General features: G+C 44.8%; 1 protein-coding gene across 1 annotated transcript in view; it reads left to right on the top strand.

Moving 5' to 3' along the window:
* LOC134212048 (uncharacterized) overlaps positions 1–27,526 on the top strand; it is a 472,480-nt gene that overhangs the window by 393,951 nt on the left and 51,003 nt on the right. Inside the window, 19 exon segments of the mRNA XM_062689549.1 lie at positions 830–979; positions 11,078–11,296; positions 11,530–11,712; positions 11,783–12,274; positions 12,346–15,690; positions 15,793–16,119; positions 16,193–16,507; positions 16,677–17,000; positions 17,100–17,420; positions 17,495–17,806; positions 17,875–18,195; positions 18,260–18,583; positions 18,654–18,965; positions 19,038–19,358; positions 19,583–19,903; positions 19,972–20,283; positions 20,382–20,702; positions 20,794–21,753; positions 21,821–22,780. Of these exon segments, the coding sequence (XP_062545533.1) occupies positions 830–979; positions 11,078–11,296; positions 11,530–11,712; positions 11,783–12,274; positions 12,346–15,690; positions 15,793–16,119; positions 16,193–16,507; positions 16,677–17,000; positions 17,100–17,420; positions 17,495–17,806; positions 17,875–18,195; positions 18,260–18,583; positions 18,654–18,965; positions 19,038–19,358; positions 19,583–19,903; positions 19,972–20,283; positions 20,382–20,702; positions 20,794–21,753; positions 21,821–22,780 (10,140 nt within the window).

Raw genomic sequence — 27,526 nt, 5'->3', positions numbered from 1 at the left:
TACTCGACTCGATTTCAGCCAAACGACATTTTCGGTCAAATGACCAGTTCGAACGAACGACATTTTCAGCAGAATTTCCATTTCGGTTAAATGACTTTCGGCCTACTTGTATGCTCGGCAAAATGACATATTCGACCAAGCAACTTTGGGCCAAATAGATATGAGCTTAATGATCTTCGACTTCGGCCAAACTGCCTGTCCTTAAATTGAATATTAGGACTTCAACAAACGTTTGATACTACTTGCTGTTCAGCATTTTTTGCTGAGTTTCAGCAAGTGAACGAAGCCTCTACCCAAGCAGCACAAGTTGAGCAAATCTGGTTGCAGTAACCATATTGTGACTGAATCTGGTCATATATAAGTTACTATGATCAATGTATTCGATTATTCCCAGTCGATTAATCGCAAGATCGTATATGTAATTTGCGACACATAAGATGCTAAAGTAAGGCCATATAACAAAGATACTTCTCTCCATACAATATGTATGTATTTCGCCTCCAATTTAATCGATTATTACAACGATTAATCGATTAATCGAAGTAATCGATTAATTTACGACATCTCTACCGACAAACACGTTTTTTGATTATAGCTCAGCTGAGTGAATCTCAGATATGTTACTAACAATGCCAAGTAGGTAAACTTTGATGCAAGCTTCATTATCTTCATCAAGACAAGTTCATTGAAGTTACTCGAATGTAAATGATCCTTTCGTAACTTGGCCTTAGTGTTTTGCGATGCAACCATAATTACTTATTAAGATAATACAATTATAGAACTCTCAAAAACCCGAATTGAGCTGAAGTATTTCGATTCTCGTCCACAGTTTGCCAATGTCAGCGGGCAAGTGACTGCGCATCCGGTTTGGTATGCGATGGGTGCAACTGCATCACACGGGACACGAACGTCATTTCTGGCTGCGAACACTGCCAACCTGGTATTCCATGCAACCCGTTGACCGGTGCCTGCGTAAAAGGTAAGTCCCACCGAAACCGCTCGCCATGGTACGCTTGTGCAAGCCGTTGCCGCCACCGCTGCTGCGCTGCTGCAACCCACACGGTTGCGTCATTATATTAATGCTTTCATAAGAGCATACCATCATATACCAGTGCCTATTAACCTACAAATCTAATCAACTCACTACTCTGCGCATTTGTCCTGCTAAGGATGGTCTACGCTTATCTAATGTTTACATCTTCCAGCTTAAACCAAAGCCATTTCTCATTTCCCCATACAGCTCTAGCTCCATAGTTACCATAACCTACCCTCCTCTGTATCGTTTGGCTTAGCTTCCGCCCCTATCCCCAATAGCTCCATCTCGCTAAAGCTTGCATTCTAGGACACACGCCGGAAGACGGTAGATATCGAACGTAAGTGACTGACTAGACTGACCGTTCATCACTAGCCTTAGGTTAGAAACGCTTTTGCAAACTCACCTGATCAATCGAAAGAATCACTAATCGACCTTCACCATCACTAGCACAGTCGAGAATCACGTAGTGGAACCGCGTACACAAACGCAAAACACTTACACATACACACACGTATCTCACCACACCCGCACATGCACACATCAGCTGCCGTGTCAAGCACCATCCACATCACGCAATAATATTTAGCTACGATTTTGATTAACGAGTTTTGTTTTGTTTTATTTTTCTAAACCAAAGAAACAACAATTCCTAACCTAGATTTAGATTATAATACCACGACAGCGGTGCCAGATGTACATACCACACACACAGTTTTTACACCACACACAAGCGAGCCAATAACAACTAATTACGTAACCAAACTGCCAATAACCACAGCGCCAACATCAACTAGCCAACAGTATGAAATGTCTTCGCCCGAGAGCACCACAAATGTGCCCTCGGTTAGTGTTCCTGTGATTGAAGTGGACGGGAAAACCACTTCAACCGCCCCAGACGAATCTTCTACCTTTATTCCATTAAAAACTACGACTCAGTCCGCGATATCGCCGGACTACGAAGTTGTTTCCGACGGTTCAACTACGTTGCGTAGTGTTCCTGAGAAGACAACGACATTTGATGAGACACATACGACCGAACAAGTGCGTACAACTGAAGGTGTTAGCGTTAGTAGTGTTACAGCATTTGGAACGAGTCCCACGGTAACGCAATCAGATTATGAAGGTTCGACTACGATGCGTGGTAGTGTCAAGGAAGAATCAACTACCGCGATTGGAACGACAGCTGAGGTGTTGTCCACTATGGAACAAACTTCAACGACTGGTCGTACAACCGTTGGTGGCGTTACGCCATTTGAAGCAATAACGAATCCTGTTGTGACGCAAAACGATTACGAGGTTGTTACCAGCGGTTCGACTACAGATCGTAGCGCCTCCGATGAAGGAACTACCATTGCGCTAACAACATCGCTCAAAGATAAACCGACTACAGAACAGACTCCAGAGACTGAGCGCACTACCGTTACCAGTACTGAAGGCGTAACGCGTCCAGAAATAACCGAGAAGGATTACGAAGTTGTTTCCGGCGGTTTGACTACGATGCGAAGTGTTACAGAACAGGAGACAACTGTTGCCCAAAACACGACTTTTAGGGATATTCCTACTACGGAGCAAATTTTTACGACTGAACACGTCACAGTTAGTAGTGCTACGTCATTTGAAAATGAAACTCATACCCTACCAACCAAGAATGACTATACAACAACTACCGCGCATGGAATGACTTTCCAAGATTTGTCTACAACGGAACAAACTTCATCGACTGGACGTGTCACCGTTAGTGGCGTTACTACTATCGAAGGCACAGAGTACACCATGGTAACTGAGAAGGGTTATGAAGTGATTTCCGACAGTTCAACAACGGTTCGAACTGTTACCGAAAAGGAAAGAACTACATCGCAACCCGCACTGCCCACTGGGGAACAACCATCAACCACCACAGAAGGCATCACCGACAAAACTATTTCCGACGGTTCGACCACGATAAGTAGTATTGCTGAGCAAGAAACATCTCCCGCGCAAACATCAACACCTACTACGGAACGAATTCCATCGACGGAACGTGTCACAATTAGCAGTGTTTCACCATTTGAGAATGTAACCTATAGTGCTCCAACGCAAAATGACTACGAAACTTCTTACGATGGTTCGACATCAACGCGTAGTACTGAAGAAGAAGAAACAACAACGCATGGAACCACTCACAAAGGTGTGACTACTATCGAACAAACGACGACGACGGGACGCGTCACGGTTAGTGGCATTACTCCACTGACAACTGAAAAGATGGAAACCGACAGTTCGACTACACCCACTACGGAACAACTCTCAACAACTGAAGTCGTCACCGAAAAGGGTGTAATGAAAACAACGACACATCCAGTGGTTTTTACCAACGATTCGACCACGGTAAAGGAAACAATTACTACGCAAACAACAACACTCGGGGATATTTCTACTACGGAACAAATTTTATCAACTGAACATGTTACAGCTAGCAGTGGCACGCCAATTGAAAGTATACCAACGCAAAGTGACTTCGAAATTGATGGTTCCACTACGGCGCGTAGTGGCATTCAAGGAGTAACATCTACCGCCGCGCATAGAACCACTCTCGAAGATGTGTCTTCTACAGAACAACCTTCAACGACTGGACGCGTAACTGTTAGTGAGGTTACTCCATTTGAAGGCACAACACATCCAGCGATAACGGAGAAGGGTTATGATGTTGTTTCTGACGATTCGACAACGGTCCGAAGTGTTGACGAGAAAAAGACTACCTCGCCGTCCGCAACTACCACGGAAGAGTTCACAACAACTGGACGTGTCACTGTCAGTGTTGTAACGCAATTTGAAGGTATAATTTATCCAAAAGTAACGGTAACAGTGGTTCCGGACAGTTCGACTACGATGCGTAGTGTTGCTGAAAACGAAGCAAACATTACGCAAGAATCGACACTCCACGGTATCACCACCACAGAGGAAATCCCAACGACTGAACGCGTCACTGTCAGCGGTACAAGACCGTTTGAAAGCGTGACATATCCTGGAATGACAGAAAAAGCATTCGAAGTTGTTTCAGATAGTTCGACAACGATGCGTAGTGTAGCCGGGAATGAAACAACTATTGTGCATGAAACGACGCTCAAAGATATCACCACTACGGAGAAAATTTCAACGACAGGACGTGTCACAGTAAGCGGTGCAACGCCATTCGAAGGTACGACGGAAACAGTGACGGAAACTGATTACGTATTCGCTTTTAACGGTTCAACAACGATGCGTAGTGTTACCGACAAAGAAGCTACTGAACTAGTTTCAGACGGTACGACTACGATACGTAGTGTTGCCGAGAATGGAACAAACATTACGCGAGAAACGACTATCTACGATATCATCACTACGGAGAAAATCCCAACAACTGGGCGTGTCACTGTCTTTGGTACAAGACCAACTGAAAGCGTGACATATCCTGGAGTAACTGAAAAGGAATTCGAAGTTGTTTCAGATGCCTCGACAACGATGCGTAGCGTTGCCGATAAAGACACAACAATTGCGCCAGTAACGACACCCAAATATAACACCACTACGGAGCAAATCACAACAACTGAAAGTTTTACTGTCAGCGATGCAACGCCCTCCGACACGACATATCCTACAGTGACGGTTAAAGATTATGACATCGCTCCAAATGATTCGACTACGATGCGTAGTGTTGCCGATAAAGACACAACAATTGCGCCAGTAACGACACCCAAATATATCACCACTACGGAGCAAATCCGAACAACTGAACGTGTTACTGTCAGCGGTGAAACGCCCTCCGACACGACATATCCTACAGTGACGGTTAAAGATTATGACATCGCTCCAAATGATTCGACTACGATGCGTAGTGTTACCGAGAAAGAAACAGCTAATACGCAAGAAACGACGCTTAAGGATTCATATACCACGGGACAAATCTCAACAACTGAATTTATTTCAGACGGTTCGACTACGATACGTAGTGTTGCTGAAAATGGAACAACTGTTGCACAAGAAACGATCGATATCACCACCACAGAAAAAATCGCAACTACAGGAGGTGTTGCAACGCCCTCCGACATGACATATCCTACAGTGACGGAAATAGACTACGATTCCGTTTCAGACGGTTCGACTACGATGCGTAGTGTTACCGATAAAGAAACAAGTATTGTGCATGAAACGACACTCAAGGTGTTATCCACCACGGAGCCAATCTCAACAACTGGAAGTTTTGAAACCGTGACATATCCTGCAGTGACGGAAAAGGAATTCGAAGTAGTTTCGACCAGTTCTACTACGATGCGTGTTGCTGAGATAGAAACTACGCTCAAGGATGTTACAACAACTGGGCGGGTCACTGACGATGGTGCAACGCCATTCGAAGGTGTGACATATCCTGCAGTTACCGATAAGGGATTCGAAGTTGTTTCGCAAGCCTCTACTACAATGCAAGGAACGACACTCAATGATATCATCACCACGGAAAGAGCCGTAACGACTGAACGCGTCAACTTAGGTGATGTTACGCCTTTTGAAGGCATAGGAACGCCACAGGAGGACGTCTCCGACCGTACGACTACGGATCGTAGTGGCACCGAAGAGTCGACAACAATTTCACAAATTGGAACTACGCAGAGAATTCATACAACGGAGCACATTACCGTTACAACTGAGGAAGAGTTGCAGCACACTCCATCGGTTACCTCTCAGATGCCTCAGAAGGGCGTCGCTCTCGATGAAGCAACTACTATTTACAGCATCATCATGAATGAAACGACTACAACGCAAGCAATACGAACAACTTCGGAGGTCTCAGCTCAGAGCCCGATCGAAATGGAAACATCTACTTCAGAAGCGATATCCACGACTAGAACGACGAGTACTGAAGTAACTGAGAATATTACCAAAGCAATGGGCACTGCAACAACCGAGTTGTACGACACTACAACAAAAAGTAATGTCGACCTTACTTCTGATCGTACGACTGCTGTTCCAGATGAAAGTAAAACAGAGCAAACTACCACATCTAAGGACACACAACATCATTCAACTACAAAAGAATACCGCGTTGTTACTGATGAAAGCCCTTCAACGGTCGTTCCTCCAACGCCAGCTGTTACCTATGAGCCAACGATTCAACCTAAAGTGACAGACAAAGGATATGATCTTGTTTCAGTTAGTACCTCTACGATCCGTACTGTAGATGGGAATAAGACAACTACTACGGAAGGTACGTTTATAAGCACTGACAAACCTGTCACTGAGGTTCAACAAACTACAGCTTCTGTACAAACAGTTGAGGTAACGACGAAGAGGAAAGAATATGATGAAGAAATATCTTCGACAGAGCGTTCCGACAAAACGACTCCTGCTAGTAATGATGAACGAACCCGAACCACTTCACAGCCAATGACGACTTCGGATGTTTCGGGATCCACTTATCGCGATTACACTGAGCCGGAACTTACTACAGCGAAACGCCCAGTGTCAACTGCACAAGATACGACCACCGGGAATACTTTCGAAGGAATGTCAACAACTCAGTATGCCGATGAAAGATCAACTTCCACAGTTCCGAGTGGTTACACTGAGGAACAATCTACATCGAGTGTAACAACTTCGAGAACAGATCGTCCTACTACTCAGTCAGTTCAATTGGAGACAACAACTATTTCGGAATCCACTGCAGAAGGTGGATTAACTGCAGAATCGGACGGTACTACCACATCGAAAACAACCGGAGTTATACAAATTACTACCATTCCTGAAGTTCTAACTACAGGCGCTGCTACTACAAGTCGTGAAATAGCTACGTCTTCCACGAGTGTTGATCAAGAAACTACTACTGTGGGAATGCTGCCAGATAGGATCACTGAAACAACGCTGGAGACTACAAAACACGAACCGGAGATGACTCCTGAGTCATTAACGGAGCGGATAACAACGGGAAGTTCTTCAGCAGAAATACTCACAACAACTACGATGATAGAGGATACAACTTTCAAGTCGACCACAATTGCAGGAACGACAAAAGTGCAATCAGTTAGTGAAGGATTAACAACAATGACTCAAATTGGGGAAGACGTTCTGACAACTGAATCTACACCCGCCGAAATTGATGCAACAACCCTCACGAATGCACCTTTCGGTCAAGACACGAGTACGTCGATCAAGGAAGCCACTTCTCCAGTAGGAGATGTAGAAGTAACATCTACCAGCTACGAATCAACGACTGAAGATCGATTTGATCGGAACACTGAGACAACGGTCCACAGAGTGACGGACATGACCTCAACACAAGCATCTACGGGAGAAGAGCCAGTAGTTACTGACCAATATCCGAAGGAGAGTACTTCATCGGAAAGGACGTCAACCGAAAGCTTCATGACGAGCGGATATACGACCGAAGTGTTGAAAGATTTTGAAACCACAAGTGGTACAATAACTACAGGAAGCACTCCGGGAACATCTGCCACAACGGATGAAGAAGAACGTGCTGCAGTTACAACCACGGAGGAGATTTCCACTGTAAAGTACACTGACTCTAACCTCAGTGCGGGCTCTACTACTGAACGTTATACTTCTATGGAAACTAAATCATCTGTAGGCGATACTACGACTACAACGAAGGGCATCACATCTACGGAAACTGTGATTTACTCCACTGGAGCTGACAGGATCACTTCCACGAAACGAACGCCCTTAGGTTCAGAAAAAGAGGCTACGGTCGAAACAACTAGTAGTCTAACTACTTCCGGATATGATACGACAACTCAAGGCGAAATATTAGCAGTTACAAGTAGTCCAGCCACTGCCAGAGAGGAGATTTCAACTGTTGGACGAACTACGGAACATTCGGATGTAACTACTACACAACATTATACGATTTTCGAAAGCTCAACAGAATACGATGGCCAAACAACAACGCCCAGAAAATCACAACAAACAACTGTTAAATATGCTGACTCAACATCGACAGATCAAGAACCTTTTTCAACAATTAAATACACAACACAGGCTGATCTGGAGACATTGCCAACGACATCGAAGGCTAGTGAAAAAGATCAAGAGTTGCCAACATCTACGATGTATCCAGATATAATTATCCAAACTAAGGAACCTTTGGTTACTACATCGAGATCAACAACGAAGGATTCTGCGGAAGTACAGACTGGAGATGCAAATACCATTCCGTCAACGATTCCCACTAAAGATGGATTCACAACACAGCAAATGACGGAGCAAACTACTGCATCCTTTACTGAGACGAAGACAAAACCATCGGAAACAACAACTACGAGAAGCACAGTACACGATTTGGAAGTAACTACTTCAACAGCAACCGCCGAGACACCAGAGTTTACAACACTGTCGTCCTTTGTTAAAGATCAAGAAAGGGATACATTACCCACAGTTCGAGATGATGCAACCACCTTTAAGCCACTTTATACGACAGTTTCTTCTTCTGAAGGAGACCAAGAAGGCACAACGCCTACTGCATCGCCCTCAGGCATTACCGATGCAGTGTCGAGTACAGTAGACGTAACATCGTTCACTACGGAATCTGTGGACTATACCACAATCAAATCTTCGACGCATGCATCGACAATGGGAGATCAAGAACCTTCTATAGAAATGACTTCATTATCATCCACGCTAAAGGATGGGGAAGATATCTCGACACCGGAAGCAAGTACTGTTGCCTATGAAACTTCTACAACAACAGAAGACTATGGGAAGGAGTTGACCAGCACTACCGGACATAAAATGCAAACCACAACTTCGAAATCCTCATCACTGGATCAGGAAGATACAACCGTTCAGACAGAGACATCTTCAGCGTATTCAAAAACGACAACAGCGAGTTCTTCGATCAACGATGAGTTGAGTACGACCGTTCCACATACTGCAACAGTTTCGGTAGAAACGACATCTCAGTTTACAGAAAAGGATCAACAACAAACCGTTACTTCTAAAACTGAGTTTAGTTCAGCTACAGAAAGTTCCACTCTGCCATCTGAAAGCGGGGAAACGACGACCCGGTCCGGAAGTAGCGCTACTGAGACCTCCACTGTAGGATCACAGTACTTCACATCAGAATTGCCTGCAAAGACAACTGTCGCGTATTCTGATAGTTATGACGAATCTACAACTCCCGGTTACCAAGGTGTCACAGGAGAGCATTCGAAGGATGAAACCCAAACCACGTCAGCTAGTCCTACCACTAAGTTCGGTATGGATAGCTATACGACAACGAAGTATTCAACAGAACAACTGTTTACAACCGACACCACGCACTCTGGAGTAGATTTAACAACACCAACAACAGTTGTGGATCAAACTGGCACCGGTACTAGTTTCGAATTTTCTAGTTCAACTATCAAGTCGGAAAGTGACGAACCGAAGGACATTGACTACACAACGGACAAGGTTTCTTCCAGTCACGCACCTGGAGAAACAACGCCATATAATGACGGGGTATTTACAACGGAGCAAACTGTAAAAAAGACCACGGAAACTGTGTCCACACTCTCAGATGAATATCCCAGCTCTACAAAACACTATACCGATGAGCTGACAAGTACTACAGGGCAAACATCTTCAGCGGAAAGTGAAATCTTCATGACCAGCACGGGAGTCTCGGTATTCGAAGCAGCTAAAACTACTACTGAAATACCGTCGAACGTCGAACAATCTACTATGGTTGATAAGGAAACAACACCTACCCATCCTACTGAAAGCACTGTTAGTGTTGATGGCCACCAAACGACAACACTAAGAACCACGACAGCAAGCGTAGAAACAACAATGGATTTAGCAACAGAACCGCGGGATCTGGGCGGCGCAACTCAATCTCCAGACCAAGCAACGGAATCGTTTAGAACAACTGGCCTTCCCTATGAACCCATTTCAGATAGAACAACAATCCCTTCCCCAACAGATTTAGACTTAGGTTTAGGTTCCACAACAGTCCCCACCACAGAGCACACCGTCGAAGACATTTCTACTGTATCGTCGATCCCCCACACAAAACCCACTTCCGCGGATGGGTTACAATCTACGAACGCTCCTTCGTTGAGTGAAACTGCGACGACCACGACCCAATCACCACCGCTGAGGACTTGCGAAACCTCCTCAGACTGCGAGATATCCGAAGTATGCAAACAATCACACTGTATTCCTATATGTACAGACAAGACACCTCCCAATACACTCTGCGCAAAAGGTATAATCAGCTGCCTGTCTCAAGAGATCCTCGTTCTTATTCCTCGTCCTCTCGTTTTCTTCGATCTGTGCACTTCTACACTGTTTTATACACTGCGTTTCCTGTGTTCCTGAGTTTGATTCGTTTCACTCTCTGAGTGCATTATGTTTTGGATCTTCTTTCATAAAATTTGCCTACAGTTTGCTAGATGCTTCCTAACTCTTCTAACTCTAACCTCTAACTATTGCTATTACTTACTCTACTTTACACTATTTTCTCGTTTTTACAACGAGAAAGAAGAATATATTTTGATTTGTTTATACTGGTAGAAAAGATCTCATGTAATTGTTCACTTCTGTTAGATTATAAACCTAAAGCCAAATTAATAGCAATGATGACTTACTACCAGTATGAACAACTCCAACCAACTTAATCAATACTTAAATGGCTGTTTAATTAATGCAAGGTTAATGAGTTAATAGCTTAAAAGATAGAAACTCAAGGATGGCTGCAACGTGTCAATATGAATTGACAATCAATCTATTGCAAACGGATTCATTGAGCACTATTTCTTCACTGAACTTTGATGAAGCCACAAAACTGCCTTCATAAGCGAAACATCACAAACGACTATTATTATCTGAAAGTCGATATACGGACGACATTTAGTCGGCTTTTTGGTCGACATTTTCATTGCACATTGTCGTAATCTTTGAGTTCAAATCTTCAAGCTGCCATTTAAGAACCGCATTGATGATAACTTGTAAGTAATACCTAATCGATGATTGTTCTAATAAACTATAATCCACCACCACCAACATCTGCGCCCAATTAACAACGTACGATAGAACCACCTGGCGCACCCAAAATACCCGAACCCTGTCAATCGGATACCGACTGTATTGAAACGGAGGTTTGTTTCATGGAGGTATGCGAGGATCCCTGTCTGTTCGACGGCGTCTGCGCACCAACGGCGACCTGCCACGCCAAAATGCACCGACCAATCTGCACGTGTCCTGCGGGTCACGAGGGTAACCCAACAATCAAGTGCACTCCACTGGAACCAAGTAAGGACCACTAACGCCTCTCATCTATTCTACCCAACTAATGCACTACCAAGCAAGCAAATGTTAACATTCTGCACCAACCACTTTTGATATATATGAATGATGTAAAAAAAATGTATCCAGAATGTACAAATGCCGATCCACGTGCAACACTGTAGATATGGTTTCTATGCACCAGAGTTTTCAAAACACACCCGTTTTTCTGTTTTCTTTCTTTCTTGCACCATGAACAGTCCAATGCACCTCGAACGACGAATGTCCCCTCATGGAAGCCTGTGTCGGAAACGTGTGCCGTCGACCATGCGACGTCAAAAACCCGTGTGCTCCGAACGCAGTATGCATCAATCGGAACCACGGTTCTGAGTGCAGCTGTATCGAAGGCTACCACGGAAACGGTTTCGTAGGTTGTCAACCAGGTAATTTAGATTTCTATCCCAATTCGAGAAACGGAGCCGCCATAACAGTTCCTTCGCATCCCTTTTGTAGTGACCACTCCGGGCTCAGTCTGTCAGTACAATGAAGATTGTCCACCGGAGAAGCTGTGCGACCGGTTGAACCGCGTCTGCATCAATCCATGCCAGGAAGACTCCTGCGGAGACAATGCCGACTGCTACCCTCGGAATCATGGTGTCGAATGCCGTTGCCGAAGTGGATTCACTGGAAACGCCTACATCGAATGCGTCCAGCTCCATGGATGCCGGTCCGATAGCGAGTGTAGTTCACATGAAGCTTGCATAAATGGCCAGTGCTTATCTCCATGTCAGTGCGGACCTAATGCACTTTGCGATGTTCGTAATCACAAACCGCAATGCAAATGTCCTCCTGGATACAAAGGGGATGGTCGACTGGGATGCAGTCCACCCAGCAACCCTTGCGATCCGAACCCATGTGGTCTGAACGCCATGTGTGAAATCGATGCCGGCAGCCCAGTATGCTTCTGTCCAAAGGGATTGACAGGAAATCCATTCAAAAATTGCAGTAAGTACCGCTTAGAAATCAAATTCCCCGTCCAGTAATAAACACTAAAACATCTTATTCTTTTTCTCCAGTTCCAGAAGGAGACGATTGCACTCCAAATCCTTGTGGACCAAATACCGGATGTCGTAAAATCAACGGAAAAGCCGCTTGCTTCTGTCTACCGGAATACGAAGGAAACCCGCCGGAGGTGCCCTGCAAACTACCCCACAATCCCTGTGAACCTTCGCCATGTGGACCGAACACACAGTGCGCAATTTTGAACAATGGTTTTGCCAAGTGTACGTGTCTCAGCGGATATATCGAGAGTCCCAATACGATCAGAGGTTGCATTGAGCCACGGAATCCCTGCGAACCGAACCCTTGCGGTGTTGGAGCAGTGTGTGACTCGTCCCTGAACCCCGTGTGCTACTGCCCAGAAGGAAGCATTGGAAACCCGTTCCGAAGCTGCGCTGAACCCGTTCTAACGCCCGAACTATGCAAACCCGGTCCATGCGGGGGCAATGCTGATTGCTACATCGCGGACAATCGCGAACAGTGCTACTGTAGATCGGGTTACATTGGAGATCCTTATGCGGGATGTGTGGAGCAGCCCAGATCGGTTTGTGAGCCCAACCCTTGCGGACCAGGAGCGGAATGTTTGATTCTAACTGATGGATCACCGGCATGCAGATGCCCACCTGGACTTAGTGGAGACCCGACAAGTGCTGAAGGCTGTCATGGTTATGAATGTCGCGTAGACAATGACTGTGCTGCCGATAAGGCGTGCATTGGCTTCCAATGTGTTGATCCCTGCCCAGGTGCTTGCGGAGCAGGTGCTCACTGTAAGGTCGAAAAGCATCACCCCGTTTGTTTCTGTGACGCTGGTCTAACAGGAAACCCAGCCTACCGTTGCTACGCTCTGGATACACCGGTTCCAGATAATCAATGCAAACCTGGAGTATGCGGCCTCAACACTCAGTGTACGATGCGCAACCGTAGACCAGTTTGTAAGTGTCTGCCGAACTACAAGGGCGATCCAAAGAGGGGCTGCAAACCGGAATGCGAACTGAACTCTGACTGCCCTACCGATAAGGCTTGCTACAACCGAAGATGTGTACCTCCGTGCAATGGTGCCGTATGCGGTGTGAACGCCGAATGCCAAGTCGAATACCACACTCCGATGTGTAAATGTCCAAACGGCTACACAGGAGATGCGTTCGTACAGTGCGTGCAGATTCCGGAAGATCGTAACATGACGCGTCAACCTTGCCAGTCTTCACCTTGTGGACCTCAGGGCGTGTGCTCAGTCTACGGCAATGACGTAGCCTTATGTGACCCGTGCTCGACACCAGACGCCATCCATAACCCACGATGCAGACCACAATGTGTATTGAACACAGACTGTCCATTCAATTTGGCATGTTTGCAAGGAAAATGTCAGGACCCTTGTCCAGGTTCTTGCGGATATAATGCTTTGTGCACGGTTGAGCAACACCGCCCGGTGTGCTCCTGTCCTGCTGGTCTGTATGGAAATCCATATGAAAGGTGTATTCAACAGGATACACCTCTCGAAACATGTGATACAATTCGCTGCGGAGCGAATACCGACTGCAAACGAATGGGTGGAGTCTTGGCCTGTGTCTGTAAGAAAAACTATTTCGGAGATCCTCTTGTTGGTTGTAGACCAGAGTGCGTAATCAATACCGATTGTCAAAGTAACAAGGCTTGTGTTAATAACCGTTGTCAAGATCCTTGCGTCGGAGTATGTGGAGTAGGTGCTCTCTGCAAAGTTGTCAACCATGTTCCGGTATGCTACTGTCCACCAACGCATACTGGTGACGCTTTGATCGCTTGTACGGAGAAGGCCTATCTGCCACCGGACACTACCCCTTGCGATCCAAACCCATGCGGTCCGAACAGCAAGTGTCTCACAACACCCGACAATTACGCTGTATGTTCATGCCTTCAAGGGTTCCGAGGAGTACCACCAGCCTGTCAAGCGGAATGTATGATCAACGCCGAATGTCCCCAGAACAAAGCTTGCATCAACCTGAAGTGCGTTGATCCATGCCCAGGCACTTGCGGAGTCGGAGCCAGGTGCGAGGTGTTGAACCACAATCCAATCTGTAGCTGCGGACCGAACCAAGAAGGAGATCCGTTTGTTATCTGCGAAGGTAGACAAAAGGAACCACCAACCGAAACCCCAAGGAATCCTTGCAATCCATCACCGTGCGGTATGAACTCGATTTGTCAAGTCAAACGCAATCGCCCGGTATGCTCGTGTCAACCAAACTTTATCGGAAGCCCTCCACACTGTCGACCGGAATGTGTTCTCAGTACAGAATGTCCGCAGGACAAGGCCTGTATTAACGAAAAATGCCAAAACCCTTGCGCTAATGCCTGTGGTTCCAATGCGGAGTGTCACGTGGTGGCTCATTCCGCGTTCTGCAACTGTAAACAAGGATATGAAGGAGATGCCTTTGTTGGATGTTCAGAAGTGCAAAGAACGCCACCAGAACCTAGAGACCCCTGCTACCCGAATCCGTGCGCTGAGAATGCTGTTTGTTCGACAGTTAATGGGGCTGCCAAATGTACATGCATTGCACCATATCTGGGAGATCCTTACAACACGGGATGTAGACCTGAATGTGTGCTCAATTCGGACTGTGCAAGCCCGTTAGCTTGTATCAATCAACACTGCCGAGATCCGTGCCCTGGAGTATGTGGATCAAACGCTGAATGTACCGTAGCTAATCACATCCCAGTATGCGAATGTAGTCGGGGTTACATTGGTGATCCATTCCGTGGCTGCCGTCGGGAAGCTCCACAGCCAATGCCACCGTCGGATCCATGCGCTCAATGTCCATCAAATAGTGTATGTCGAATAGTGCAAGGTCGTCCGACATGCTCCTGTCCGGAAGGCTACCGCGGAGCACCGCCAGCGTGTAGACCCGAATGTTCCAGCAATGAAGAATGTCCCCACGATCAGAGTTGCATAAATCTCAAATGCAAGGACCCATGCCCAGGACTATGCGGGGTGAATGCACAGTGCCAGGTCATCAACCACAAACCGTTCTGTAGTTGCTTGCGTGATTACTATGGAAATCCATTCGAGCAGTGTATGCCAAAACCAGCTGAACCAGTGCATCCATGTCAACCGAGTCCATGCGGGCCATATTCTGAGTGTCGCGAAGTCAACGATCGAGCTGTTTGTTCGTGCGTATCTGGAATGCTCGGTGCTCCCCCGAACTGTCGTCCCGAATGTGAAACTCATCAAGACTGCCCATCGAACCGAGCATGCTTCGCGCAGAAATGCAAAGATCCATGCGTCGGATCCTGTGGCTTCAATGCTCAATGCGTGTCTCGTGATCATCGCCCCGAATGCTACTGCATGGAAGGTTTCGAGGGTGACCCGTACACCGGATGCAGTCCGAAAGGTAAGTGCCGTTTACTACTCCGCCCGTCCGAAATATGCTATCCATCCGAAAAAAAAACATTCGTCGAAACTGCCAATGACTGTGAATTTTCTATGTCTGTAGTCATCTACCGGGAAGAATTTCTAGAACCGTGCAACCCGTCGCCATGTGGATCAAATGCTATTTGTAAAGAACGTAGTGGTGCTGGCTCTTGTACTTGCATGCAGGACTATTTTGGTGATCCTTATGTTAGCTGTAGACCCGAATGCGTTCAGAATTCAGATTGCCCGTACGACAGGTCATGCGTCAATACCAAGTGTGTCGATCCATGCGTAGGTACTTGTGGTCTGAATGCCGAATGTCGTGTACATAATCATGCTCCCACCTGCACGTGTGTCAATGGATTCGTGGGCAACCCATCACTTGGCTGTCACCTTCTTGTAATAGAAAGTAAGACCTATCCTGTATTGTGCTATCTGTGTATTGTTTCTAACTATCCCTCCCTGTACTTCCTGTGTATTAGAACCTAAAGACGAGCCTCTAGACCCTTGTGTTCCATCACCATGTGGGCCGTACAGCATTTGTCGGGTAGTGAATAATCGCGCCGTGTGTTCATGTCAGGACTTCTGCAACGGGGCACCCCCGAACTGTAGACCGGAGTGTATGATCAATTCCGAGTGCTCTCGGGATAAATCATGCATCAATCAGCGTTGCGTTGATCCTTGTCCTGGAACATGCGGCGTACACGCTAGGTGTCGCTCCGTTAATCACAATCCGATCTGTAGCTGTAATCCAGGGTTCATCGGTGATCCGTTTGTTAGATGTTACCCAGAACCGAGTAAGACTCCAAACCGAATCTTGAGGCTTTCGTTGCTAAATTCGCTATCGCTTGGTGGCTGCTCTTATCAGCAGTCGACCCTAACAACGCTTTTGCTTAGGCTTGTGCATGCTAATCTATCTTTTTGTTATGTGTATGTATTTCTGTATTTCATCCCTGTACGTTCTAGCACAACCGATCTTGCAAGAGGAAAATCCTAACCCTTGCCAACCATCACCATGTGGTCCGAATGCAATATGTCGGGTTCAAAGTAATCGAGCGGTTTGCTCATGTGTGTCCAATTACATTGGGCGACCACCAAATTGTCGACCCGAGTGTGTCGTCAATTCTGAATGTCCACTGCAACAGGCATGTGTGAACGAAAAATGTGTAGATCCATGTTACGGTTCCTGTGGACCCAACGCCGAATGTAGAGTTGTGTCACATAGACCCATGTGTTCATGTTACCCCGATTATACGGGCGATCCTTTCTCTGGTTGCAATAGAATACAAAGTAAGCTTCAGATCCACTTCACTCCGAGCATCTATCATCCATTTACTTCATCGCGATCTATCATCCTCTAACTCTATATCTATCTGATAAAAATTTCAGTAACCTACGATCCTCCACCCATGCCGTGTACACCAAGTCCATGTGGTGTTAATGCCGTGTGCAGGGAACAAAATGGAGCTGGTTCATGCTCTTGTTTGCCGGAATATTTTGGCGACCCATACGTCGGTTGCCGACCAGAATGTGTCATGAACAGTGACTGCCCTAGAACACGATCCTGTATCAATAGCAAATGCGTAGATCCTTGCCCAGGAACATGCGGTAGCAATGCCGAATGTCACGTCGTTAATCATGCGCCAACTTGCACTTGTATTGGCGGATACATCGGTAATCCGTTCACGGCTTGTACACCTCAGCCGGAAAGTAAGCCATCTGAAGATATTTGTTTTATCAACAAAAGTTCTAACTCTAATTATTTCGTTCATTTTATTGTTCAGTTCGAGAGGAACCGATCAATCCTTGCCAACCCTCTCCTTGTGGGCCGAATAGCATCTGTCGTGTGGTCAACAACCACGCCGTCTGCTCTTGCAGCACAAACTTTATCGGTACTCCTCCGAATTGCCGACCGGAGTGTGTCGTTAGTTCCGAGTGTCCTTTGGACAAGGCCTGTCTCGGCCAGAAATGCAAAGATCCTTGTCCGGGAACTTGCGGACTGAATGCACGCTGTCAGGTTGTCAATCATAATCCAATCTGCAGTTGCCAGAACGGATTCACTGGTGATCCATTCATCCGATGTGTCCCAGAAGAAAGTAAGCTAAAGTTAATCTACGCCTATGGGATTTCGTAATTAAATTGCTTCTTAACATTCCTACAATAGAACGACCTGTCGTAAGCGACCCAGTCAACCCTTGTCAGCCCTCACCTTGCGGACCGAATTCACAGTGTAAGCCTGTTGGCAATACCGCTGCTTGCTCGTGCCTTCCAAATTATGTTGGACGAGCTCCCAACTGCCGCCCAGAATGCACTTCAAACTCTCAATGTTCACCAATGCAAGCCTGCATCAACGAGAAATGCAAAGATCCTTGCCCTGGATCATGCGGAACATACGCTACTTGTGTGGTTCAAAACCATCAACCGAGCTGCAAATGCTACGATGGATACACCGGAGATCCGTATTCGGCGTGTATGCCTGTTCCAAGTAATTAGGCGACTTAAAACAATACTTGACAAACATTTTGACTCTATCTATGATTTTGTTTTAGTTCACCGTGAACCAGAACATGTTGATCCATGCAATCCTTCGCCATGCGGAGTGAACGCTGAATGTAACGTGCGTAACAATGCCGGCTCTTGTACTTGTTTGCCGGACTATTTCGGTGATCCGTATCACGAGTGCAGACCTGAATGTGTCCTCAATACCGATTGTCCAAAAACACGATCGTGTCTCAATAACAAGTGCAAAGATCCGTGCCCAGGCATGTGTGGATTGAACGCTGAATGCTTCGTTTCCAACCACGCTCCAACCTGCTCATGCATAGCCGGGTTCACGGGTAATCCATCAGTTGCGTGCCACGAGATTCCCAAATGTAGGTTTTCTTTGCAAACAATGTTCGAATGAAAGGTCATTTACCTATTCAAACTTTTCTGTTGCCATAGCTGATCCAGTTCCCAAGAATCCTTGTCGGCCGTCCCCATGCGGGCCATACAGTGAATGCCGCGAGGTTAACAATCATGCAGTCTGCTCTTGTCAGAAGAATTACATCGGTACTCCTCCGGCTTGTCGACCGGAATGTACTGTCAGCTCAGAATGTCCTCAAGACAAAGCTTGCGTGAACCAGAAATGCGTTGATCCATGTCCCGGCACTTGTGGTCTGAACGCCAGGTGCAATGTCATAAACCACAACCCGATCTGCAGCTGTTCGCCTGGATTTACTGGCGACCCCTTCATTCGGTGCCTACCGGAAGAAAGTAAGCCGTTCGCCGTCACCTGTTTCCTTTCTCTTCTCTATCTGAATCCATCTATCTGTATCCTCCTTATAGAAGACTTGGAACCCAAAGTACCCGAAAATCCATGCGTTCCTAATCCGTGCGGTCCCAACTCGCAATGCCGTGCGGTAGGGAACGTCCCAGCGTGCTCATGTCTACCGAACTACATAGGACGGGCGCCGAACTGCCGACCAGAGTGCACCATCAATTCGGAATGTCCCGGAAACCTTGCATGCATGAACGAAAAATGTCAAGACCCATGCCCAGGTTCCTGTGGCCCCAATGCTATCTGTAACGTGATTAAACACTCCCCCGTATGCTCCTGCTCGTCCGGCTATACCGGTGATCCCTTCTCTGGGTGTATGACTATTCCTCGTAAGAACCTTTTATTGTATATCTATCTATTACGGTGGTAGTACGGTGAAGTACCTGAACTCTAAGATATTGCTGGAATAGTCTTCACCCTGCTACACCGTCCCTAGTAGTTTAAGTAGATGCATGAAATATTTATAGTTATTGTGTATATGAATCCTATATTTTTCTAAGCATGTGTGTATTTGTGTTTTGTGTGTGTTATCTATCCTTTCACTCTATTATAGCCCAACCAATACGCGACGAAAGACAAGATCCCTGCAATCCTTCTCCATGTGGATCAAATGCAGTTTGTAAGGAACGTAATGGTGCTGGCTCTTGTACATGTCTGCCGGAATACTTCGGCGATCCGTACAGTGGATGCCGTCCGGAATGTGTGACCAATAGCGATTGCCCACGTAACAAGGCCTGCATCAATAACAAATGCAAAGACCCATGCCCAGGGGTGTGCGGAATCAATGCCGAATGTTACGTGGTCAATCACTCGCCCAGTTGCACTTGTATTTCGGGCTTTACTGGGGATCCACTGTCCGCTTGCCACGAACCGAGTAAGCTTTCCTGTGTTTGTATCTATAGAACCTCTTGTCACTCTAACCATGTAAATACACCCTTCTAGAGCAAAACGAACCAATCAATCCGTGTTCGCCGTCTCCGTGCGGACCCAATAGCATATGCCGCGAAATCAACGGACACGCGGTTTGCTCTTGTCAGACAGGTTTCATTGGGACACCACCAAGTTGTCGGCCGGAATGTGTCGTTAGCTCCGAATGTCCCTTGGACAAGGCTTGCATTAATCAAAAATGCCAAGATCCCTGTCCGGGAACATGCGGGCAGAACGCACGTTGTCAGATCGTCAATCATAGCCCTATCTGTAGCTGTTCTCCTGGCTTCACCGGGGATCCCTTCATAAGGTGTCTACCGGAAGAAAGTAAGCATGTTTATATTACTCTTCTTCCTACAGCATGTGACTACCGACCCTATCCTCTATCTTTCACTCTATGTATGTTGTATATAAATCTTTTCTAGAACGCCCTGTGGTATCTGAGCCTATTGATCCATGTGTGCCGTCTCCCTGCGGACCAAACTCACAGTGTCGGGCTGTCGGCAATACGCCGGCCTGCTCTTGCCTTCCGAACTATGTCGGCAGGGCACCCAACTGTCGGCCGGAGTGTATGATAAACGCCGAATGTCCCGCAAATCTGGCATGTGTAAACGAGAAATGTAAAGATCCTTGCGTAGGCTCATGTGGCTTAAATGCCATTTGCACTGTAATTAAGCACAATCCAGTCTGCGAATGCCAAGCTGGATTCACTGGGGATCCATTTTCAGTTTGCACAGAGTTCATTCGTAAGATTAGTTCCAAATGCTTTGTTTGATTTTTATTTCTGTAGACTACCGGTCCGCTGACTTCCCTTCTTATTTATTTCTGCCAATTTAGAGCGTGCCCCTGAACCCGTCAATCCTTGCAATCCATCGCCATGCGGAGCTAATGCCGTGTGTAAAGAACGTAACGGTGCTGGATCTTGCTCATGCTTGCCGGACTATTTCGGTGATCCATACACCGGATGTAGACCGGAGTGTGTTCAAAACTCCGACTGCGACAAGTTCCGAGCATGTATCAACAACAAATGCAAGGATCCATGCCCTGGAGTATGCGGATTGAACGCTGAATGCCGAGTACAGAACCATAGTCCTCTATGTTTCTGCCTGCAAGGATACACTGGAAACCCTACGGCAGGTTGTTCATTCGAAGAAAGAGTAACAGAACGACCTAAAGATGTGGGTTGCTCTCCATCACCTTGCGGACCGAACAGCCTCTGTCGGGAAGTGAACGGTCATCCGGTGTGTTCATGTCAGTCAGGATACATCGGAACTCCTCCATCCTGCCGACCGGAATGCGTTGTCAGCTCCGAGTGCAGCCAGGATCGAGCATGTGTTAACCAGAAATGTGTCGATCCATGCCCAGGTACCTGCGGAACGAATGCTCGTTGTCAAGTAGTCAACCACAATCCGATCTGCAGCTGTTCGCCAGGATACACCGGTGATCCATTCATTCGGTGCGTGAAGAAGGAGGTTGTGCCTATTGAATCCGAACCAATCGATCCCTGCTTGCCATCGCCATGTGGACCGAACTCCCAGTGCAGAGTGGTAGGAACGCAAGCGGCTTGCACATGCCAAGCGAACTACATCGGACGGCCACCAAACTGCCGTCCGGAATGCACCATCGATGCAGAATGCGCCAGTAACCTGGCTTGCCAGAACGAACGCTGTATTGATCCATGTCCAGGAGCCTGTGGAAGCAACGCTATCTGCCAAGTTGTTAATCATCGCGCTGTTTGCACATGCAGCGATGGTTACGAAGGTAACCCGCTGTTGCAATGTGACCGTTCCGTTCCACGTAAGTTATCCGAAGTTGTGATGTTATGAAAGAATGATTTCGATATGTTTTGTGTTATCTTTTACAGCAACGACTGAACGATTAACGCCATGTACGCCCTCACCATGTGGACCAAACGCTGAATGTAAAGAAAGAAACAATGCCGGAGCGTGTTACTGCCTACCGAACTATGAAGGAAATCCGTACGATGTGTTCACCGGATGTCGAAGGGAATGTGACGTCAACAGTGACTGTGCCGACAAATTGGCCTGTGTTAATTACAAGTGCGTTGATCCATGTCCCGGAGTATGTGGAAGTCAGGCCCTATGCGAGATTGTGAATCACGTTCCAACGTGTGTTTGTCCGGAAGGAATGGTTGGTGATCCGTTCACGCGGTGTGTGTTGAAACAAGAAGAGCCAATAACAAGAGCGCCACCAGTTTGCGATCAGAGCACATGTGGACCAAACAGCATTTGTCGTATCCAGAACGGCGTTGCCATTTGCAAGTGTCAACCGGAAATGACCGGAAGCCCGCCAAACTGCAGACCTGAATGCCAGCTTAGCACCGAGTGCGACTCGCAAAAAGCATGCGTCAATTACAAATGTATCGATCCTTGCCCAGGTTCATGCGGACAGAACGCCAAGTGCCAAGTGATCAATCACAACCCGATATGCAGCTGCAGTCCGGGTTACACCGGTGATCCATTCTCACGGTGCTACAAGGAAGTCAGTACAACTACAGAGCGTCCAAAGACGCTCTGTGTCCCGTCACCATGCGGACCGAATGCCGAGTGCAAGGTCGTCGGTAACAAGGAAGCCTGCTCATGTCTGCCGGACTATACCGGATCGCCGCCGAACTGCCGTCCCGAGTGTGTGCTCAGCAACGAGTGCGCCCAGAATCAGGCCTGCATCCGGCAGAAGTGTACCGACCCGTGTCCGGGATCTTGCGGCCTCAACGCCCGCTGCACAGTGATCAATCATACGCCGAGCTGCTCCTGCGAGGAGGGTTATACGGGCGATCCGTTCACCGGTTGCCAGTTCATCCAAGGTGAGTCATTCTTTTCTTTGGTTTATACTTCTGTTAGATGGGATACGACTGCTATTTGGCGACAGGCTTTGAAACAGCTTTTTAGCTTGAACATTGGATATAATCTTAACAAGATGGGCGATGAAAGAAACATTAGGATTGTTGTACCACGATGATAAGGCGATTTCCATTGGAGACATTTTGATTGGTATGGCAGGGCACGAACAAATTTGTTTTGGACTTATTTTACAAAATTATTTTTGACTTGACCTGGCATTTTTATAAGTCGATTATTATCGTTCCTAAACGAAATAATGCACAAAAGAGACGTTGGTACAAAATTGACTGCATTTTATAAAAACTACAAATCATCTTACTAAAAATATACAAGTACGAACTACACACTTAGTTCAGCTCGGCATTTTTTGATTCTTTTACCGAGATCCGCACAGCCGAGCGCTCGGTTCGTGACTTTTTGCCGATATCTCAGCTGAAAAAGCTATTTGTTTACTGCGGCACTCAAAGAAGCCGCCGTAATCATACGTCTATTCCGTCGATATTTCAGCTAACGAACTTTAACCGAGATTTGCACAGCCGAGATCGGTGGAAAATTTTAAGTGTGTATGCAGCATGTGTAGAATATTGAGATTTTAGTCCAATTAAGTTGTAATTATGCAACTACCGGTTACAGGGGTTGGAATACCGCTCGAAACAGAATGTTTCACAATTTTTATTGCAGATGGTACAATCCAGACACTCACAATATTTCGAAAAAAAATATAACATGAGTTTGACTCACAGAATGAAAATCTCATCCTCTGGTACATACAATCCGTGATGACAAGAACGCCCAATAAAATTATTAAAATGGCTAATAAAGCGCACCGCCGCAATGCAGTTCAAACAATAATCGTTACATTAGTGCTTTATTGCTTTAAAAGGATGTGGAACGGTTGCAGTGCTCAAGGAAATCACACGGGATAAATATGTTTCTAGATGTGCAAACAGCACAACGATGTGCTTCTGATTTTCATTGAACGGCAAGACCATGGATAACCTTCATTGGGAAGACTACAATGCGGTCGAATAATAGTAGGGACACGGCAGGTATTTTCGTCTGTTCGTCATAGTCTCGAAAACCAATAAAAGAGACGCTTTTTTGTAAAACTCATACGTACCAAATCGTAAGCTCAGGAGAAACGTTCTGCTATAGTGGAGTTATAGCAAATGTACGTTGCTTTCGTTGGTTTTAGCCCCTATGACGATGGACGGAAATACCTGCCGTGACCCTATAGTAGGACAATAACCAATATTTACAAAATCAATACAGATATTTTTGCTTTGGAATTATCGATATTGGGCTTAGGGTTTATATGAATGTTTTTAGGGGCTACTGGCATAACTCCGTTAGGCATAATGCCATTTGGCATAACGAGTTAAATAACCAAGGGCAATTTGGCATAAAGACCATTTGGCATAACGACCTTTTGGCATAAAAAATAAGAGAACCGCCATCGGGGGTGACAATGGGTCTGAGGAATGAGAATGGGTCATCGCTCTCACAGGCAGCTTGAAGGTCGTAGAGCAAAATCGTTCAAAATGGTCTCTTATATTTTAGTCTTCTTGCCCTTAGATACATTCAATCCATTCTACAAATATTCTTAATAGTTGAAACAGTGACCCATTGTCACCCCCATTTGACCCATTGTCACCCCCGACAACGGAATTATAAAAACTCCAGGCAGAAGTCCGCTTTACAAGAGTCATCTGTCTTATTGCCTTATTCTGGGCATATGCGTGTTTTTAACGAGTTAGTTGCTTTTTAGCCTAATTCCGGGTAAATTCGTGATTTGAATGAAGAAACAATGTACTGATTGCCTTATTCCCGAAAAATTTAAATTTTCATATTTTTTTTTTCAAATCCATGCACAGTGTTTCCTAACCCAGAAATGACGCATTCCACGCAGATTGACACATAAATAACGAAAGTATATCATGAATGTCTTTAATTTGAAATTTTGCACATATATTCCGGACGGCAGACTGATTATTTTCCACTAATTTAAAAAATCGACCCACGAGTAATTTATTAAAAGGAAAATATTATACTGGTCAAAACAATTAATTTACACTGAAAAAAATCGTTAATTTTTGGTTAAATAGAAATATCTTAAAACCCCATCTTTATTTTTTTACTAAATTTTTACCACAAAAACTTGACTTCAAAACACACATTTTAACTACATCAGATACAGAAGTAAAAAATGAAAAAAGTTTTAGTGTAAGCCATTTTTGGCTCATTATTGAAACATTGACTCCAAGACAAAATATATATTTGATGCTTGATTATGATTCCTTGGTCAATTTTGAACAAAAATGCTGTTATATTTATTTTATTACCGTTTTCGAGATAATTCAAAATTAATTTTTAAAAGCTAAGCTGTTTTCAAATGACGATATCTCAATCATTCATAATGTATACCAAAATAAAATTAATAAACAGTAAAATAATTTGATAAATAATGTGATGTTGTTTTTTAATTTAAAGGTCAACAATTAAGGACTAAATTGGTTGATATATTTTTATATTTAAATGACAAAATAGGTTTGGAGAAATACTATACAATCATAGAAAATTATTATTCTGGATTGCTTTGAGAATAGGTTGTATGTGCAAAACAGAATCTCTATTTGCTTCCTTTCCTTTTTGATTATCACAACACTATATCAAAGTTTACTTCGGATTTCTTGGTGGATATTCAAAGTCAATAGCTTTGACTAGCCTGCTGAAGTGACAAAGTAGCAAAAATTCACAACTCTAGTCTATCTATTAACGAAAGAGAACGTGAACAAAGATAGCCTCTGTTTTGCACATACGACCAATTCTCGAGGTAATCTAGAATTCCTTTCAACTGATTCATTTTTTTTAATCTGAGGTTTATGTTTTCAACACCATACAGGAAGCTGTGTGTGTCTTGATGTTCATGTATAAATTTTAGAAATTTCGTGTATTGTCAGATTTTCTGGATATGATACACTGCGCGGCGTTTGTAATAGGGGAGGAGAAGACCACCAGCTGTCATCGAGAGAAAAAGTAGAATCATTGAAATTTCACACGGTGTGGTATAGTAAATGAAGTACATTTTTGTTATAAAACAAAAATAAAGGACGTTTCTCAAAAAAATCTTGGTATACGGGGTTAGAATTCTAAAAGCACAACAAAAATAAGACACTTGGATATCTCGATTTTTTATATTTTTTTCGAATAAGTAGTTAACGCTTAAGATTGTTGAATTTCTAACCCCATAAACTAAAAATTTTTTGACAAAAAAATTTCTTTAACGTTTTAGAAACATTTTAATTCTCATTTTTAATTCTCATTCACGAAAGGTACGGCCGCGCCAAACGATACACCGCAATGCTATTCACCCATATGAATCAAGTAAACGGAGTGCAAAAAGCGCGGCGGTACCTTTCCTGAAGCGTACGCCGCGTACAATTTTGAGAAAATCAGGCAATACGAATCGGGAAACTTACTGTTGGTGATGAAGAATCGCTACTAAGTTTTGAAAAGGGCGGGAAACAAACTTTTTTTCAGTTTTCGAAAATTAAAATTGAAATACATATCTCAAAAACGGTAATACTTAGGAAGAAGATAAATAACTGCTTTTTTATTCAAAATTTACCCAGGAATAATAATTCGGCGTCATAAACATGTATTTTCTCAAAACTAAATGTAATGCGTTTTCAAGGACACACAATTCAATATTGAAGCAACGTAAAACTGCCATTCTGTGCACTCTTTCTCGATATAAATAGAAGTAGTGTGCTCTAAAAGATAGAATCGTCTCATCATTTGTCTTATTCCGGTCGTATGCGTAGAAAGCAAATCAGCTGGGTGGTGCGAATAGAATCTATTCGGTCGGTTGTCAAACTGAAGTCAAAATAAAATCTTCTATTGTGCTGGAGCCAAAAATTGAAGATTGTGGTTATGTTCATTTCTGATCTTATATTGAGAAGTATTGTTATTATTTGGGGAAAAATTTAAAATAAACTTAGTTCGAGTTTTGTAACCAATATTTTCACATTATATTTCAAGTGGAAAATTAGTAGGAATGCAACTAAAAAGCACTCGTTACGATTCAGCAGCTGATTGGAGCAGGAATGTATGTAAACCATCGTAAAATCATGTAGAGTCTCGCGCATTTGTGGCAGCATGGAAAGAGAAATTCGAAGAGCGGAAAATGTTTGACAGACATATAACTGCAAAATAATTTTATTTATGGGAATGATTTTGAGGGCAAACACATACTCCTAAAAATGGAAATTATATTTTCATGCAATTAACTTGTTTTTGTTTGACCATTGGACCAAATGATCGTTGTGCCAAACGGCTTATTATATTAGGTACATCAAAAGGTTTTATTGATTATGTACCCAAATAAGCTAATTATACCGAATGGTTGATACCAAATAGCCTTTAGGTACCCAATACCGTGGACCCCCCATTAATATGACCGCTTTTAATCTGAACACTTTTATTTGAACCCCGAACAATTTGAACATCGTTCAGAGTAAAATAGTTCAAGCGCGTCATTAACACATTGGAATAGATGGATAAGAAAAATGAACATCGTGAAGGCAAGGATGCAGAATCAAAACAAACCAGCCAAGAGCGGCAAAGCCAATTCTTCGAGGTGCAATTATAGGTAAACCAGAAGTTCAATTTATTCCAAAAGGCCCATTAATTTGAATGAGGTACCGTTC

Source organism: Armigeres subalbatus, chromosome 2, assembly GCF_024139115.2.
Source record: "Armigeres subalbatus isolate Guangzhou_Male chromosome 2, GZ_Asu_2, whole genome shotgun sequence".
Classification (NCBI taxonomy): domain Eukaryota; kingdom Metazoa; phylum Arthropoda; class Insecta; order Diptera; family Culicidae; genus Armigeres; species Armigeres subalbatus.
The sequence above is the reverse complement of the archived record's forward strand: the minus strand, read 5'-3'. Positions and strand labels throughout refer to the sequence as shown.